At 41.9% G+C, this 19,745-nt stretch overlaps 1 protein-coding gene across 1 annotated transcript in view; it reads left to right on the top strand.

The window, feature by feature from the left end:
- Positions 1-19,745, top strand: part of ASMT (acetylserotonin O-methyltransferase) — a 78,433-nt gene that overhangs the window by 23,341 nt on the left and 35,347 nt on the right. The window contains exon 5 of the mRNA XM_063450179.1: positions 10,223-10,341. Coding sequence (XP_063306249.1) covers positions 10,223-10,341 — 119 coding nt within the window. The remainder of the gene's footprint in view (positions 1-10,222; positions 10,342-19,745) is intronic.

The raw sequence follows: 19,745 nt of genomic DNA, 5'->3' as shown, positions 1-19,745 counted from the left end.
TGTGTCTTATAATTTATGTGCCTCTGTGTTTTTATGAATGTTTGTAACTGTGTTAATGCATGTATGTCTGTTACTGAGCTTTGGTGTGTCTGTGATTATTGTGATGGTGTGTGTTAATTCATGTCTGACAATGTTATTCACTGAAACAATTGTCAGGAATTCAATGCTTCCAGCTTGACTATTTTGTCATCCACTCTGAAATCCACTTGTTTACAATTTGTAAATAACCCAGTATGTATGTATGTGACTGTGTATGGTGGTATGTGGCTATGTATGTGACAGCGTGTGTCTGTATGTATGTGAATGTGCGCATGTATATGTATACATGAAATATGATCTGTGGATTAATATGTATGTGTAATAATGAGTATATGGGGTGAATACATCACTGTACATATATAGCAAACTGAAATAAGGAAAACTATTTTACATAGAAGCTTTGCATAAAAAAGATATTCCTACAAAAGAGTTTATAGAGATAGTTGTTTAAGAGGGCCTCGCCAAGTCTAGAGCCACTGCTGCACAGAGGGGAAGCAGGAAGGAATGCATGCTTCTCCAAACACTAGAAACCAGGGACCTCCTCTCCTCTTCCCGGGGCTCATGGCATCAAGGACGGTGTGTATGTGACTGTGAGTGACTGTTGTTACTTATATTGTGTGAGTATGTGAATGGCTGTGTGTGTATATGTGACCAATACAGTGCCCATATGGCTGTGTGAATTTGTGTGTATTGTATTGTGTGTGACTGTCTAGGTATACATGTGACAGTATGTGTATAATTGTGTGTGTAATTGTGTGTTTATGTGTTTTGTGATTTAGAACGCTGAGTGCTGGACTTCCTTGTTTTGTGTACCACGTATTTCTGGAGATGTGGTCACCTCCTTAGCTTGGAGAACCACATTTTCTTTGCTTGTTTTGCCTTTTATACCATTCAAAAGAAATGGAATTATGTGACTGGAGTGCAGTCCCTTTTATTCGATACTAATGTGTTCAGTTTGCGATTATGGTGATGTCCGTATGTATATGTGACTGCATGTCTAGGCATCTATGCGTGTGTGTCTGCCAGTGAGTGTTTTTAAATCAGTGTGTGTGTCTGTCATTGAGAGTGTCTGTCAGTGTGTGTATGTGTCAGTAAGTATGTATTTGTGTGTCTGTAAGTGTTTGTGTTTGCCGGTGAGTGTTTCAAATCTGAGATTGTGTATCTGTCATTGAGAGTGTGTGTCAATGTGTCTGTCTGAGTATGTTCCTGTGAGCGTGTGTAAAATCAGTGAGTGTGTGTGTCTCTCAGTGAGAGTGTGTGACTGTCAATGAGTGTGTGTCCAGATGGAGAGTTGGAGTTGTTGCAAAGGGGAGGAGTTAGTAAGAGGACCACACCAACCTGGGGGTGCCCAAAAAAATTCTGCACCCAGGAGTCTGTGACCCAAGGTTCGTCCCTGCACTGACACATACACACATGCTGACACACAGATACACACTCTGATACACACAAACACACTGACACATACAATCACCCTGACACACAGATACACGCACTGATAAACACACTGGCACAAAGACACACACACATAGATACATACATACATGTATGTCTGAATTTTTATAGTTTAGCCACCCTCCTGTTAACATACCTTTTATGTGCAGTAAGGTGGCTTGCCTGTGGTCCTGCTGCTGGCTGGGTCTGATTGGGAGTGTTTATCTGAAGCTGGGTCTCTCTATGCTTCTCCCCTTCTTTTTGTGCTGCCTCCTTCTACTCCTCCTGAGCCTCATCTCCCTCCCACACGACTGTTCTTGTAGCTGGGAGGAAGTGAACTCACTACCTTCCAGGCTGCTGTTACTACAGAGGCAAAATGGCGCTGTTAAAGGACCACTGTGCCTGACTGGGCTTCTGGTCAGCAATATCCATCAAGTTGCCCTAAGTGCATGGGCCACCCGATGGGCCCCCATGTGTGTGGGTGCGGTGCTGCTGCATGGTGCCTATTTATATGCTTATATCAAAATGGTTGTTCTTTATTGTATGGAAGTGCTTACTCGATTGAGTATTACAGAAGAGGTAATATGGAACATTCACCTTCTTTGCAGTTCTATATCCAGGGTGATGCAATTGCCCCATGATGCTGTGGGAAATTGTAGCGGTACTTACCCTTTCCAGGGGCCGGACAGGGTCCTCTGTTCAAGCCATGCGCGGTCCTGCTGCTGCACGAGCCGCGCGCGGCTCATCCGACGGCTGTTACAGGAAGGCGGGCAGTGACCGCGAGAAGCGGTCACGTGTCCCGCCCGACTCTAAATTGGCAAAGGCCTCCCATTGGTCCCTGTCATGCCACACTCCCCATACACTTACCTTTTGGGGGCGTGGATATGACAGGGGCCAATCAAAATAGATGTTAAGGTGTATATATACTCACCTTTCTCCCTTAGTTCCTTGCCCTATCGTGGTTTCTGTTTCAGTTCCCTTTAGCGCTTGTTGTGTTCAGTTGTGTTCCTTCGTACTTGACCTTGGCTTTGTTTCTGACTACGTTTTCTCTTTATCCTTATCTGTTCTATTTGGCGGCTTGCTGTTTACTGTGTACCAGACCCCGGCTAGTCCTAGTTTATGCTGTCTCTTTGTGCCCTTGACCTCGGATCGTTCCTGACTCTGTACTCCTCTCATATACATCGAGTCCGGCCATTCTAAGATCCGGTAAACGTATCTCCCCTCTGTTTTGTCTTCTATTGAGTTGAATCCTGCGTGTTGGGGTATATTTTCGTTACATCACGATAGGGCCACGGACCCCGCAGATTTAGCTCAGCAGATGGCTTCTCATGAGGCTAGATTTGTAGAGCAGGATCACCGTATGGATCAGATAGCCCAGGCTCTCCAGACGCTCTTATGTCGAACTATTCCAGCAACCATATCTAACCCTCCTACACCTCTTCTTTCTGAAGTATCTACTTTGCCTAATACTTCGGACCATTTAACACCTCCTCCTAGGTATGGAGGAGGACTCAAAGACATGCAGAGTTTTCATTAATCAAATAGAATTCCACTTTGAGATGTATCCACGTTCCTTTCCCACAGATAGGTCTAAAGTGGGGTTCCTTATGCATCAACTTACCGATAAAGCACTTGAGTGGGCAAATCCTATTTGGGAGGCTAATGGACCTATGGTGCATGATTTCAATAGTTTCCTTACGGCTTTTCGTAGAACTTTTGACACAACTAAAAGGTCAAAAAATGCTGCCAGAGCATTAATGAGAATTAAACAGGGTTCTGTGGCTGACTATGCAATTCAGTTTCGTACCCTTGCTTCACAGGTAGATTGGACCAACAATGGGTTAACTACTGCATTCATGGAAGGTTTATCTGACGCTATATTGGATGAGGTAGCAGCTAGGGAGCTTCATATTGCATTAGAGGACCTTATTGACTACCTCATTGATATAGATAATAGGATTTGTGACTGGCTCTATACTAAAAACAGGAATAGACGTGAGAGTGTTAAAGTATCTGAGAAGGAACCCATGCAATTAGGGGTTGCCAAACTCTCTGATACTGAAAAATTACATAGGAGAAGGGACGGACTCTGCCTATACTGTGGTAGGAGAGACCATATGGTAAAAGAATGTCCCTTGCTTCAGGAAAACTCTCGCACCTAAGACCTTATAGGGGACTGACCTTGGGTGTGATATCTAAGTCTCCTAAATTGCCTCCTAACCGTTTGCTTCTCCCAGTTTCTTTGCATATGGGAGAGAGTTGCATAGCTGAGCACATACAAGCCCTGGTTGACTCCGGGGAAGCTGAAAATTTCATAGACTCTGGTTTTGTTAAGAAAAACAACATTCCCATCAGACAGAAGGAGATACCCTTGGCCGTTGAGGCCATAGATGGTAGACCATTAAGTTCTCCAGTTGTTACTCATGAAACTGTACCGTTACACATGTATACAGGGGTTTTACAGGTTATCACCTCTCCCTCTTCTCACGTTGTGTTAGGGTACCCATGGTTACGTGCTCACAATCCCATTTTCGACTGGGAGTCAGGGCAAATAAAATCATGGAGCGAAGCCTGCCACGAGTCTTGTACTATTGAAGTCACCCCTCTGAATTCTATTAATGTGCCTACTACTCCTCCTTTGTCTACTGTTATACCCCCTCAGTACTTATTTCTCAAGACTGTCTTCGATAAAAGGGAGGCTGACAAATTACTGCCTCACAGACCCTACAATTGTGCTATCGATTTATTGCCTGGCACTATACCCCCAAAGGGAAGGGTGTACCCTTTATCTGTTTAAGAAAACCGTGTCATGGAGGAGTATATTAAGGAATCACTAGAAAAGGCGTTTATTAGGAGGTCCTCTTCTCCGGCTGGAGCAGGGTTCTTCTTTGTATCGAAGAAAGACGGTGATTTAAGACCGTGTATCGATTATAGAGGTCTAAATAAAATCACCATCAAAAATGCATACCCTATACCTTTAATCACAGAATTATTTGACAGTCTCAAACATGCTACTGTATTCACTAAATTGGATCTTAGAGGTGCATACAATTTAATATGTATTAAGAAAGACCACGAATGGAAGACAGCATTCAACACTAGATCTGGCCATTATGAGTATACTGTTATGCCATTTGGTCTATGTAATGACCCAGCAGTATTTCAAGAATTTATTAATGACGTCTTAAGAGACTTTATTCACACATTTGTAATTGTGTACTTGGACAACATATTAATATACTCCACAGATTTACACACTCATCACAGACATGTTACAACTGTTCTAAAGACCCTTCTTGCTAATGGTCTTTATTGTAAACTGGAAAAATGTCTATTTGACCAATCCGAAGTCCAGTTTTTGGGGTATTTGATTTCTGCTAAAGGTTTTCGTATGGATTCCCAGAAGCTTTCTGCTGTCATAGAATGGCCTCTACCACAAGGTTTGAAAGCCATTCAGCGTTTTCTTGGTTTCTCTAACTATTATAGACGCTCTATTAAAGGTTTTTCCTCTATTGTAGCGCTTATCACCCGTATGACAAAAAAGGATGGCAATACTCGTATCTGGTCTCCCGAGGCACTTCAGGCTTTTGAATTTCTTAAAACAACGTTCGCCTCTGCACCTATTTTACAGCATCCTGTTCCCTCACTGCCCTATATTCTTGAAGTTGATGCTTCCGATATCGGGGTAGGTGCTGTCTTATCCCAAAGAGAGTCGCCTGAAAAGCCATTGTATCCTTGTGGCTTCTTTTCCAAACAAATGTCCAAAGCAGAAAAGAATTATGATGTGGGTAATTGCGAACTCCTTGCTATTATTTTAGCACTTAAGGAATGGAGACATTTGTTAGAAGGAACTAAGGATCCCATCCTCATATTTACGGATCGCAAGAACCTATCCTACCTTAGTGAGGCTAAAAGATTGTCTTCTAGGCAGGCTAGGTGGTCACTGTTTTTGTCTCATTTCAATTATATTATCACCTATAGGCCAGGTGATTGCAACACTAAAGCAGACGCTCTGTCCAGACAGTTCGAAACTGCTGACAAACAGGAGATTGATGTTACTCCTGTCATTCCCCCAGACAGGATAATAGCTACTACTATTTTGTCTATTTCCTCATCCCTCTTGCAGGCCATACAAGCGAAACAAAGCATGGCACCTAGCGAGAGGCCTACTGATAAACTATACATTGATGTTCCCGAGAGACGGGATATTCTGTCATTGTATCATGACACCAAGACTGCTGGACATTCTGGTATTTCCAAAACGGTGTCAGCTGTTTCTCTGTATTTTTGGTGGGATTCCTTGCGCAAGGATGTCACCGACTATATAGGTGTTTGTACTACTTGTGCCTGTATGAAATCTTCTCGTAGAGTTCCTTGTGGGCTGTTGCATCCGTTACCCGTTCCCGAGAGACCTTGGTCTAACCTGTCCATGGATTTTATTGTTGAATTACCCCCTTCGAATGGTAACACAGTTATCCTAATGATAGTAGATCGGTTTTCCAAGATGGCTCACGTTGTGTCTCTTTGCAAACTGCCCACGTCTAGGGAACTGGCACTTATCTTCGCTAGAGAGGTGTTACGGTTGCATGGCATTCCCGTATCTATTGTGTCCGATAGGGCTAGCCAATTTATTTCCAGGTTCTGGAAAGCCTTTTGTTCGGAAATGGGTATTACTCTCTCATTTTCTTCCGCTTACCACCCCCAGTCTAATGGAGCTGCAGAACGTGCCAATCAATCTCTGGAGCAGTACCTTCGTTGTTTCGTATCCCACCATCAGAACAATTGGGCTGACCTTCTTCCTTGGGCTGAGTTTGCTTGGAATAACGCTACTCACGATTCTTCCGGCAAAAGTCCTTTTTACGTTGTCTATGGCCAGCATCCCGTTGTTCTTCCAGCTGCTTTCTCCTCACAGGGCATGCCAGTTCTGGATGAGCATTTGGCTGGTTTGCTTAATACTTGGGAGCAGGTTTAGCGTTCTTTAGTGGATTCCGCTGCTCGCCAGAAGGTGCAGGCTGACAAGCATCGCAGGGCGGCTCCTTCTTATGTCGTGGGGGGCAGGGTTTTGCTTTCCACGCGAAATATTCGCCTCCGAGTGCCTTCTATGAAATTGGCTCCCCGCTTTATTGGTCCTTATCGTATTTTGCATAAGGTTAATCCTGTTTCGTATGCCTTGGGTCTTCCTAAGAATCTGCATATTCCTAATGTCTTTCACACTTCATTGTTGAAGCCTTACGTACGCAACCGCTATACCCGGCATACTCCTCCTCCCCCTCCTGTCTCTGTGGAGGGTCATGAGGAGTTTGAAGTTTCTGCTGTTCTTGACTCTCGTTTCCTTAGAGGTCGACTTCAGTACCTGGTGCATTGTAAGGGCTATGGGCCTGAGGAGCACAGTTGGATTTCCGCTGACGCTGTTCACGCTCCTCGCCTTGTGTGTTCTTTCCATTCTCGTTTTCCTGCCAGGCCTGGCCCTCCCACCCGGAAGGCGTGTCCTCAGGGGGGGGTACTGTAGCGGTACTTACCCTTTCCAGGGGCCGGCCAGGGTCCTCTGTTCAAGCCGCGCGCGGTCCTGCTGCTGCACGAGTCGCGCGCGGCTCATCCGACGGCTGTTACAGGAAGGCGGGCAGTGACCGCGAGAAGCGGTCACGTGTCCCGCCCGACTCTAAGAGCATGCCGCGGGTTTCGGGCGCACTCTTAAAGGGACAGTGGAAGCCTAAATTGGCAAAGGCCTCCCATTGGTCCCTGTCATGCCACACTCTCCATACACTTACCTTTTGGGGGCGTGGATATGACAGGGGCCAATCAAAATAGATGTTAAGGTATATATTCTCACCTTTCTCCCTTAGTTCCTTGCCCTATCGTGGTTTCTGTTTCAGTTCCCTTTAGCGCTTGTTGTGTTCAGTTGTGTTCCTTCGTACTTGACCTTGGCTTTGTTTCTGACTACGTTTTCTCTTTATTCTTATCTGTTCTGTTTGCCAGCTTGCTGTTTACTGTGTACCAGACCCCAGCTAGTCCTAGTTTACGCTGTCTCTTTGTGCCCTTGACCTTGGATCGTTCCTGACTCTGTACTCCTCTCGAGTCCGGCCATTCTAAGGTCCGGTAGACGTATCTCCCCTCTGTGTTGTCTTCTGTTGAGTTGAATCCTGCGTGTTGGGGTATATTTTCGTTACAGAAATATACTCTTGGACATCTGAAATGCCATTCAAGTAAATGCACGCTCAAGCATTTTTTTGCAAAGTACCTTATAAACCTCATAAACCTTTATGGCTCTCACATACATGGCATGGGACTTAAATTGGTTTTAGTACAAAATACATAGAACAATCGGGTTGTGGCAGGACAGGTAACCAGGTATATACAAATATAAAGAGAAAAACATATTTAGTCTGTTTTGTTTTTATCTTCAGCTACAAAAACAATCAATCATAACGAATACAAAAGTTCAGGTACGGGCTATCAGGGTGTATCTGGATACACTTGGCACATGCCATTTTATATTAGCATTAATTATGTTTTATTTTTTCCATTATCTTTTTGTTGAGCAATTTAAGTGTATTGCAGGGTTGAGTTATGACAAGCAGAAAATGAATCTCTGGGTTTATAAAAATACGTAGCACTGAAGAAAAACCTAATAAAGCAGAAGTAACAAAATAAAGCTAACAAAGTTTTTGACTTTGATTTATCAATTGTAGTAACATATGCTACTTATAAATTGTTAGAAATGTCCACAGCCATTAAATAATCAACCATTGCACTGTCAGCCATCCTGCCATTCCCCCTGAAAAATTAGTATTTCATAGAGATGGAATCTTTATGAAATACAACATTTTGACTGTGTTGGAATTTCAGTTAAATTGCAACCCCATCAAGAGATACACAGAGACCAAGTTTGGGCTATATATATTTCAACTGCTTGACTCTTGGCGGGCCCGGCTTCAGTATCAATCCTGTCAGCCATCCACAGTGACGGCTGCAAAGAATTGGTTTGTCTCTAATGGATCCAGCGGTCTCACGGGATCCTCTATAAACCTAAATGCTGTACTCTCAATGCTGTACACTCTGAACAGGACCCACCAGAACAAGATGGCCGTGCCCACGAGGGACACATTCAGTTAATTCAGTCTCACCTTTACCTGCCGCCCCCTGGCCACCAGACCCCCTGCGGCAATGTCACTGTCGGAGGTTACATAGTTACATAGCTGAAAAGAGACTTGCGTCCATCAAGTTCAGCCTTCCTCACATTTGTTTTTTGCTGTTGATCCAAAAGAAGGCAAAAAAAAAAAACAGTTTGAAGCACAATTTTGCAACAAGCTAGTAAAAAATTCCTTCTTGACCCCAGAATGACAGTCAGATTTATCCTTGGATCAAGCAGTTATTACCCTATTTTGAAAGATTATATCCTTGAATATTCTGTTTTTGCAAGTATGCATCTAGTAGCTGTTTGAACATCTGTTTGGACTCTGATAAAACCTTTGCAAACTCAGCAGCTTTAATGGTAAAGTATCGTTGCTGTACTAGTATTGATTATGCCAGTTTATGAAGGGAAACTGACAATGTTATTTACAAAAATTAGATTTCAAAGTGGATTTCAAATTTCAGACTAGAGTAGCCAAAGTGAAAGCATAGCTTTGTCAGAGATTTTTTTTTTTCATTTTGTCTATTTTGATCTTAAAAGGACACTATAGTCACTATACCCACTACAGCTTATTGCAGTGGTTCTGGAGTCTATAACATATCACTGAAGAGAAAAGGCGATGTTTACATTACTGCCTAGTAACACCTTTAGTGTCAGTCACTCAGACGACCACTAGAGATGCTACCTAGTTGCACACAGTGCAGTCCCTAAGTTCAGTATCTCCATGCTCTGCAAGGAGACGCTGAAGCCCTCTGTAGAGATACAGTTATTCAATTAATTTCTATGAGAAGATGCTGATTGGTGCAGTGCAGCATTTACCGCTCATGCATAATAGCCTCCAAATGCTTTGCTATGGAAAATTGATGGTCTCAGCCATGGAGGAAGGTATGATCCTGGACGCTCCAGAATCTGGTGTTGTAATCCAAACACACCATCAACTATGGCTAGTTTAGCTTGTTTTTACAAGAATACAGTGGTTAATAGCCATCTGAAATATTGTGGGAGCTCCAAGGAATCTATTTCTCCTGGCATGACCTGGGTCCATACATTTTACTTCTGTGCCTTTCATCCATGCCATCTACCTGATCAGCAAAGGATGTATGAGTTTGTTCAAACTCAGTGGTAAACACTTCTAGCAAGGTGAAAGACCCCAAGTGTCTTCATCCTCTGCTACTGGTTATCATCCAGTGCATCTAGAGCTTGGTTTTCAGAGAAAACCATATTCTTTTTGGCACACAGGTTCTAGATGTTTTTGCAGTACAGAGAAATACGTCTCCAATATTTTGGAGACTGTCTGTTTTGAGGTTCCTTGGCATCTCTGTTTCTTCACCATGCGTAAGGAAAAGTGTTTCTTCAATTTGAGGGAGATTCTGTAAATTTTGCAATGTTAAATAATATAGCAGCTATCTGTCTCAGAGCCCTGTAGAAGCATGCGTCCTTCTGTAAAGGTTACTCTCTCTAACTCTTACACTTTGAATATTACTCAACTATGTTTACTTATTGTGTATTAAAGATTAATTAAGCTCCCATACTTTAATCTTGAACCAATGTAAAATACTTTTTGCTAATGAAGACAAATGTAAAATACTAATAATTACTTTCTAAATTATGTTTTTGTAGGTCAGAGGATGAGATGAAAACCTTTATGCAACATATGGACTCAGTTTGGAGTATATGTGGAAAAGATGTAATTACAGCTTTTGACCTCTCCATGTTTCATAAAGTTTACGATTTAGGAGGTAACATGGTATAAAAAATGAACCACAAAAAAACACTTGCTTTTAATGAATATTTTAAAAATGAACACCATGGCAATCAGTTTTAGAGGCCTACAATTGGCACACAGTGGCAATCAGTTTTAGAGGCCTACAATTGGCACACCATGGCAATCAGTTTTAGATGCATAAAATTGGCATATCATGGCAGTTTTAGAGGCATAATTCTGAGATATCATGGCAGTTTTAGAGCGAGAAACTTAGAATATCATTGGCAATCAGTATTAGAGTGTTTTACTCACAGACTCAGTCAGAATCAGAAGTGCTGTGTTTCATACAGGCACCTCACATTGATTATCCCAGTGATGGAACTAATGTAGAGAGGGCCCTGGTGCAAGCATGTTTTCTGTGCCCCCCTCTAGTGTGGCCAAAAGGTAGATCCTCATCTCTCAGAGAACTTCAACAATGCTATACAGGTTTGAATTTTGTGTGTAGTGTTGGTGAGAAAGGGTTAAAGTGTGTGTGTGTGGGGGGGGGGGGGCAGGGTTAGAAAGGGTTAAAGTGGAGGGGACAGGGTGAGAAAGGGTTACAGTGGGAGTGGTGCAGGATGAAAAAGAGGTACAGTGTGGGGGCAGGGTGAGAAAGGGTTACAGTGTACAGTGTGGGGGGGCAGGGTGAGAAAGGGTTACAGTGTGGGGGGGCAGGGTGAGAAAGGGTTACAGTGTGGGGGGGGCAGGGTGAGAAACATAGAATGTGCTGTCAGCTAAGAACCATTCGGCCCATCTAGTCTGCCCAATTTTCTAAATACTTTCATTAGTCCCTGGCCTTATCTTATAGTTACGATAGCCTTATGCCTATCTCACGCATGCTTAAACTCCTTTACTGTGTTAACCTCCACCACTTCGGCTGGAAGGCTATTCCATGCATCCTCTACCCTCTCAGTAAAGTAATACTTTCTTCTTTTTAAACCTTTGTCCCTCTAATTTAGGACTATGTCCTCTTGTTGTGGTAGTTTTTCTTCTTTTAAATATAGTCTCCTCCTTTACTGTGTTGATTCCCTTTATGTATTTAAATGCTTCTATCATATCCCCCTGTCTCATCTTTCCTCCAAGCTATACATGTTAAGATCCTTTAACCTTTCCTGGTAAGTGTTATCCTGCAATCCATGAACCAGTTTAGTAGCCCTTCTCTGAACTCTCTCTAAGGTATCAATATCCTTCTGAAGATACGGTCTCCAGTACTGTGTACAATACTCCAAGTGAGGTCTCACCAGTATTCTGTATAATGGCATGAGCACTTCCCTCTTTCTACTGCTAATACCTCTCCCTATACAACCAAGCATTCTGCTAGCATTTCCTGCTGCTCTATTCCTGCCTACCTTTAAGTTATCAGAAATAATCACCCCTAAATTCCTTTCCTCAGATGTTGAGGTTAGGACTCTATCAAATATTCTATACTCTGCCCTTGGGTTTTTACGTCCAAGATGCATTATCTTGCACTTAACCACATTAAATGTCAGTTGCCACAACTCTGACCATTATTCTAGTTTACCTAAATCATTAGCCATTTGGCTTATCCCTCCTGGTACATCAACCCTGTTACATATCTTAGTATCATCAGCAAAAAGACATACCTTAACATCAAGACCTTCTGCAATATCACCAATAAAAATATTAAAGAGAATGGGCCCAAGTACAGATCCCTGAGTGACAAGTTCAAGCTTCGAATATACTCCATTGACTACAACCCTCTGTTGCCTGTCACTCAGCCACTGCCTTACCCATTCAACAATATTGGAATCCAAACTTAAAGATTGCAGTTTATTGATAAGCCTTCTATGTGCAACAGTGTCAAAAGCCTTACTGAAATTACTAGGTAAGCAATGTCTACTGCACCACCCTGATCTATAATTTTAGTTACCCAATCAAAAAAATCAATAAGATTAGTTTGGCATGATCTCCCTGAAGTAAACCCATGTTGTCTCTGATCTTGAAATCCATTTGTTTTTAGATGTTCAACAATCTTTTCCTTTAACATGATTTCCATCACTTTCCCCACTACTAAAGTAAGGCTTACTGGCCTATAGTTGCCCGACTCCTCCCTATTACCTTTCTTGTGAATGGGCACAACATTCGCCAACTTCCAATCTTCTGGGACTACTCCTGTTATCAATGATTGGTTAAATAAATCTGTTAATGGTTTTGCTAGTACACCACTAAGCTTTTTTAATAGCATTGGGTGTATTCCATCAGGTCCCATTGACTTATTTGTCTTTACTTTTGACAGTTGAAATAGAACCTCTTCCTCTGTAAACTCACGTGTAATAAGTGACTCATTTATCCTTTTTCTTAACTGAGGTCCCTTTCCTTCATTTTCATCTGTAAATACCGAACAAAAATATTCATTGAGGCAGTCAGCTAGACCTGTATCCTCTTCTACATACCTTCCTTCTTTTGTTTTTAATCTAACTAAACCTTGTTTTACTTTTCTTTTCTCATTTATGTATCTAAAAAAAGGTTTGTCCTCCTTTTTTTTACTGACTGTACTATTTTCTCTTATGTTTGTGATTTGGAAGCTCTTATAACTTGCTTAGCCTCTTTCTGCCTAATCTTATAGTTAGTAAATGCTAACTTTTTTTTTTTTTTTACTATTTTGGCCACATCTGTGGAGTACCACAGTGGTTTCTTGAATTTTTTGCTTTTCCTGACAAGCCTAATGCAATTTTCTGTTGCCTTCAGTAGTGCAACTTTTAAATAATCCCATTTCTCTTGAACTCCATTTAAATTGCTCCAGTCTGATAATGACTCCTTTACACATATTCTAATTTTAGAAAAGTCAGTTTTTCTAAAGTATAAAACTTTTGTTTTTGTGTGGTGTGACTCAGTCATTGTTCTTATAGTAAACCACACTGACGGATGATCACTGGATCCTAAACTTTTACCTACAGTAATATCGGATACCAAATCTCCATTTGTTAACACTAAATCTTGTATGGCTTCTTTACGAGTTGGCTCCTCAACGACTTGTTTTAGAGACAATCCCAGTAGGGAGTTTAGAATATGTGTGCTCCTGGCACAAGCAGCTATTTTTGATTTCCAATTCACATCAGGAAGATTAAAGTCACCCATGATGATAACTTCCCCCTTCATTGTCATTTTAGCTATTTCCTCAATTAGTAGATTATCTAACTCTTCAATTTGTCCTGGGGGCCTATAAATCACACCTACACGAGTTACTGTGTGATTACCAAATTCTAACGTAACCCAAACGGACTCTATGTTTGCCTCACTAACTTTTTTAGGCTAGATTTTATGCTATCCTTCACATACAGGACCACCCCTCCCCTTTCCTGCCTTCCCTGCCTTTACCTTTTCTATATAAAGAGTACCCTGGTATTGCTATGTCCCAGTCATTTTTCTAATTATACCATGTCTCAGTAACAACGACTAAACCTACACTATCAGTTGCCATTATTGCCACATGTTCATGGATCTTATTCCCTAAACTGCGAGCATTTGTAGACATGACTAAGCTTATCATTTTTTAACATACTTGTTACAGGCACCTTCTGTCCTTGTTTTTGGGGACAATTGGATTGATTTTTTATCACCCTTCCCCCCCCCCCTAGTTTAAATACATCTTAGCAAAACCTCTGAACTGCTCGTTGAGAACATTTGTTCCCTTTTGAGAAAGATGCAAACCATCTTTTTTGTACAGTTTATTTCCATTCCAAACAGAGCTACCCTGAGAAATAAAGCCAAATCCTTGCTCCTGACACCATTCACCAAGCCACAAGTTAAAGTCCCTAATACGCCTCCGCCTGTCGTTCTGAGTGTTATGCACAGGCAGAACTTCAGAGAATGACAGTGTGGAAGCAACCTGCCGTATATCATTGGCAAAAACACTAAAAACTTCCTTAACCTCTGAAACCTCATTGCAAGCCAAGTAATTTGTCCCTAGATGGACAAGTACATCCAATTTGCCTTCCTGCTTTGCTCGCTTAACAATATTACAGATACGTCTCCTGTCTCTGTGAGCAATAGCTCTGGGAAGACACCTCACAAGACCACCATTGTCCATCTCCACACCTCTTATGATGGAATCCCCCAACAACAACTGCTTTCTATTAGGCCTCACCATAGTCTCCAAGCCTCTCTCAACAACACCACTAGCCTCAGTGCCTCTCTCCACAACACCACTATCCACAGTGCCTCTCTCCACAACACCACTACCCTCAGTGCATGTCTCCGTAACACCATTACACTCTGAAAGTGCAGAAAATGAATTGTGTAGAGCAACAGACTGTGCAATATGCCTTTTATCCACAACTCTAAGTCTACCAGATCCTACAGTGATCCATCTGCCATTCCTAGTATGTCTCTGTGGCAGTGGCTTTGCAGCAGTTCCAGTCTGAGTTTGTTTACCACATAATTTACAAATCTCAGACTTCAAAAATACAATCTCCTGCCGCAAGATAGAGAACTGTCTACAGATTACACAACAACCAAACCTCCAAAAAGTGGAACGTGAAACAAATGCATAGCAACTATTACATTAAACTAAGTCTGCCATTCCAATGAGGTGAATAATTTAAATCAAACAAATCTTAACTTTTTATTTATCCTCCTGAATACCTCAGATTATCTCCAGGTTATCTCCAGAATATCTCCAACCACACACTTAGAAGCAACACTCTCCAGAATATCTCCAACCACACACTTAGAAGCAACCCTTATATAACGCCTAAAATAACCACCCACTAGGAATGTTTAACACCTGGGTAGGCCTCTGCTTATTTGCACACAATAGCTAATTAAACAACAATCAATAGCAAGTAGCTAACTAATCAAATCAAATGCCTTATAATTACTAACAGGAAATCAAACCTTGTGCAATCAGTAACCTTTTCCCACAGATGAATCTTACCTGTAACAGTAAAAAAGAAAACTCTTAGACAGTTGAAGCTTCTGTAAAACTCTCCAGAATATCTCTAACCACACACTTAGAAGCAACACTTAGATGAGCCAACCAAGCTATATTAGCCAAGCTAATGACAACAGTGTGGCAAGGAGAGAAAGGGTTACAGTGTGGGGGGCAGGGATATACATTTTTACAGTGGGGGCAGGGAGAGGACAAAGTTACAGTGAGAGGGACAGGGAGAAAAAGGGTTATAGTGGGAGAACAAGGAGAGAAAGGGTTACAGTGGGGGGCAGGGAGAGAAAGGGTTACAGTGGGGGGGCAGGGAGAGAAAGGGTTACAGTGTGGGGGGCAGGGAGAGAAAAGGGTTACAGTGTGGGGGGCAGGGAGAGAAAGGGTTACAGTGTGGGGGCTGTGTCCTACCTTTATTAAATCCCCTGGTGTTCCAGTGTCTCTCCCTGGTGGTCTGGTGGGAGAGACACTCCAATCTGTCTACCCAGAACCTGCGGTCTGCAGCTCCTCTGGGTGCAGAGCTGCAGACCATGTGATAGAGGTCTCAGGAGCTCCCAGAGTGTTGCCATGGTAATGCTCGGGATGCTTGCAAGACCTCTGTCACACGGTTTGCAGCTCTGCACCTGGCGGAGGAGTTGCAGACCGCCATGAATGCAGCTGAGCCCCCTCCTGGTGTCGGGTCCAAGGTCATGGACCGAGGGCCAGACTAATCAGTCTGCCTGACTGTTTCCTAGTCCTAGGTTCCTGATGGCCCTGAAGGCATGGGTCAGCGCGACCCACTGGGAAACACCCGGCAACCCACACTTTGGAAAACCATGTATTAGAGTGTTACTGCAGGTTACAGCGGCAACGATCTGAAACATTTCCAGTGCTGGCTGAGAGGAGCTGTCTGCACCTGCTGTGGGTGTAGAAAAGCTGCATTTCCCACCTGTGCACCAGGGATCAGCATTCCCATTTCCTGGTCCACGATAAGCCTCAGGTAGAGGTGAAAACATTTAATCTTTTTGTTAAGTGTTCTTGCATAGCAAGACCACTTAATGTTATCTCACATATATATTATTAAGTGTTCTTGCATAGCAAGACCACTTAATGTTATCTCACATATATATTATTAAGTGTTCTTGCATAGCAAGACCACTTAATGTTATCTCACATATATATTATTATTAAGTGTTCTTGCATAGCAAGACCACTTAATGTTATCTCACATATATATTATTAAGTGTTCTTGCATAGCAAGACCACTTAATGTTATCTCACATATATATTATTATTATTATTCTTATTATTCTTATTATAGCCAAATTTGCCACCCTAACTCCTCCCACAGTTTTTACACTACATAGACAAAAATATACCAAATTGTGCAGATTGTTCCCGATCGGATTGCTATTACTTTGTGGAACGTTTCGCTGAATGGTTCACGGAATATCGTCGTTCTTGTGGCGAAATTTGTCCCATAGGAATGAATGGCAAAGCTAGAGTGGGAGCTGGCAAAAGCTGAAAAATCAGGACATGATTTCTAAACTGCCACCACTCCCTCATTTTCAGGCCCACCTACACAAATCTTATATCAAAACGTTCAGCTATCCCTGCTGCCACTAGAAATGTCCACGGCTAAGCCATAGTCCTGATAGTTTTCACAATATGACCATTTGTTTGCAACTCACGCCTTCCATTGACATTCATTGAAACTCCACTCTGCAAAGCTCACATTTGAAGGGCAATTTCTAAACTGCGACTGTACCTTCATTGTTAATATCTCAGAGACATACTATACATCAAAATGTAGGTCTGGGTCTTGTGATTCTCACAATATAAAGCTCTTCACTGTAGGAATTATAGTTTTTAAAATACGACCGTTTGAAGATGGCAACCGCCAAAATACTCTGACCTGTGCAAGGCTGCAGCAGCAAGTGATGTCATAGACAAAGCCTTTTACACCTGCTAATTTTTTATAACTGTATGTTTTAATGTAACTGTGAAGCACTTTGGGCAACAACATTGCAATTAAATGTGCTATATAAATGATAACAGTTACTCCGCCCACTCCAGTTGTAGACTACTGGTGGAGGCAAGAACACTTCACAATTTCCCCAGAAATTGTAGCTTTTCTAGTTATTATTATTATTCTTATTATAGCCAAATTTGCCACCCTAACTCCTCCCACAGTTTTTACACTACATAGACAAAAATATACCAAAACGTGCAGATTGTTCCCGATCGGATTGCTATTACTTTGTGGAACGTTTCGCCGTATGGTTCTCAGAATATCGTCGTTCTTGTGGCGAAATTTGTCCCATAGGAATGAATGGCAAAGCTAGAGTGGGAGCTGGCAAAAGCTGAAAAATCAGGACATGATTTCTAAACTGCCACCACTCCCTCATTTTCAGGCCCACCTACACAAATCTTATATCAAAACGTTCAGCTATCCCTGCTGCCACTAAAAATATCCACGGCTAAGCCATAGTCCTGATAGTTTTTACAATATGACCATTTGTTTGCAACTCGCGCCACCCATTGACATTCATTGAAACTCCACTCTGCAAAGCTCACATTTGAAGGGCAATTTCTAAACTGCGACTGTGCTTTCATTTTTAATATTGCAGAGACATACTATACATCAAAATGTAGGTCTGGGTCTTGTGATTCTCACAATATAAAGCTCTTCACTGTAGGAATTATAGTTTTTAAAATACGACCGTTTGAAGATGGCAACCGCAAAAATACTCTGACCTGTGCCAGGCTGCAGCAGCAAGTGATGTCATAGACAGGGCCTTTTGCACCTGCTAATGTTTTTATAACTGTATGTTTTAATCTAACTGTGAAGCACTTTGGGCAACAACGTTGCAATTAAATGTGCTATATAAATAAATAATAACAGTTACTCCGCCCACTCCAGTTGTAGACTACTGGTGGAGGCAAGAACACTTCACACAATTTCCCCAGAAATTGTAGCTTTTCTAGTTATTATTATTCTTATTATAGCCAAATTTGCCACCCTAACTCCTCCCACAGTTTTTACACTACATAGCCGAAAATTTACCAAAACGTGCAGATTGTTCCCGATCGGATTGCTATTACTTTGTAGAACATTTCGCCGAATGGTTCACGGAATATCGTCGTTCTTGTGGCAAAATTTGTCCCATAGGAATGAATGGCAAAGCTAGAGTGGGAGCTGGCAAAAGCTGAAAAATCAGGACATGATTTCTAAACTGCCACCACTCCCTCATTTTCAGGCCCACCTACACAAATCTTATATCAAAACGTTCAGCTATCCCTGCTGCCACTAAAAATGTCCACAGCTAAGTCGTATTCCTTATAGTTTTCACAATATGACCATTTGTTTGCAACTCACGCAGTCCATTGACATTCATTGAAACTCCACTCTGCAAAGCTCACATTTGAAGGGCAATTTCTAAACTGCGACTGTGCCTTCATTGTTAATATCTCAGAGACATACTATACATCAAAATGTAGGTCTGGGTCTTGTGATTCTCACAATATAAAGCTCTTCACTGTAGGATTTATAGTTTTTAAAATACGACCGTTTGAAGATGGCAACCGCAAAAATACTCTGACCTGTGCCAGGCTGCAGCAGCAAGTGATGTCATAGACAGGGCCTTTTGCACCTGCTAATGTTTTTATAACTGTATGTTTTAATCTAACTGTGAAGCACTTTGGGCAACAACGTTGCAATTAAATGTGCTATATAAATAAATAATAACAGTTACTCCGCCCACTCCAGTTGTAGACTACTGGTGGAGGCAAGAACACTTCACACAATTTCCCCAGAAATTGTAGCTTTTCTAGTTATTATTATTCTTATTATAGCCAAATTTGCCACCCTAACTCCTCCCACAGTTTTTACACTACATAGCCGAAAATTTACCAAAACGTGCAGATTGTTCCCGATCGGATTGCTATTACTTTGTAGAACATTTCGCCGAATGGTTCTAGGAATATCGTCGTTCTTGTGGCAAAATTTGTCCCATAGGAATGAATGGCAAAGCTAGAGTGGGAGCTGGCAAAAGCTGAAAAATCAGGACATGATTTCTAAACTGCCACCACTCCCTCATTTTCAGGCCCACCTACACAAATCTTATATCAAAACGTTCAGCTATCCCTGCTGCCACTAAAAATGTCCACAGCTAAGTCGTATTCCTTATAGTTTTCACAATATGACCATTTGTTTGCAACTCACGCAGTCCATTGACATTCATTGAAACTCCACTCTGCAAAGCTCACATTTGAAGGGCAATTTCTAAACTGCGACTGTGCCTTCATTGTTAATATCTCAGAGACATACTATACATCAAAATGTAGGTCTGGGTCTTGTGATTCTCACAATATAAAGCTCTTCACTGTAGGATTTATAGTTTTTAAAATACGACCGTTTGAAGATGGCAACCGCAAAAATACTCTGACCTGTGCAAGGCTGCAGCAGCAAGTGATGTCATAGACAGGGCCTTTTGCACCTGCTAATGGTTTCTATAACT

Source organism: Pelobates fuscus, chromosome 1 (assembly GCF_036172605.1).
Source record: "Pelobates fuscus isolate aPelFus1 chromosome 1, aPelFus1.pri, whole genome shotgun sequence".
NCBI classification, from domain to species: domain Eukaryota; kingdom Metazoa; phylum Chordata; class Amphibia; order Anura; family Pelobatidae; genus Pelobates; species Pelobates fuscus.
The sequence above is the reverse complement of the archived record's forward strand: the minus strand, read 5'-3'. Positions and strand labels throughout refer to the sequence as shown.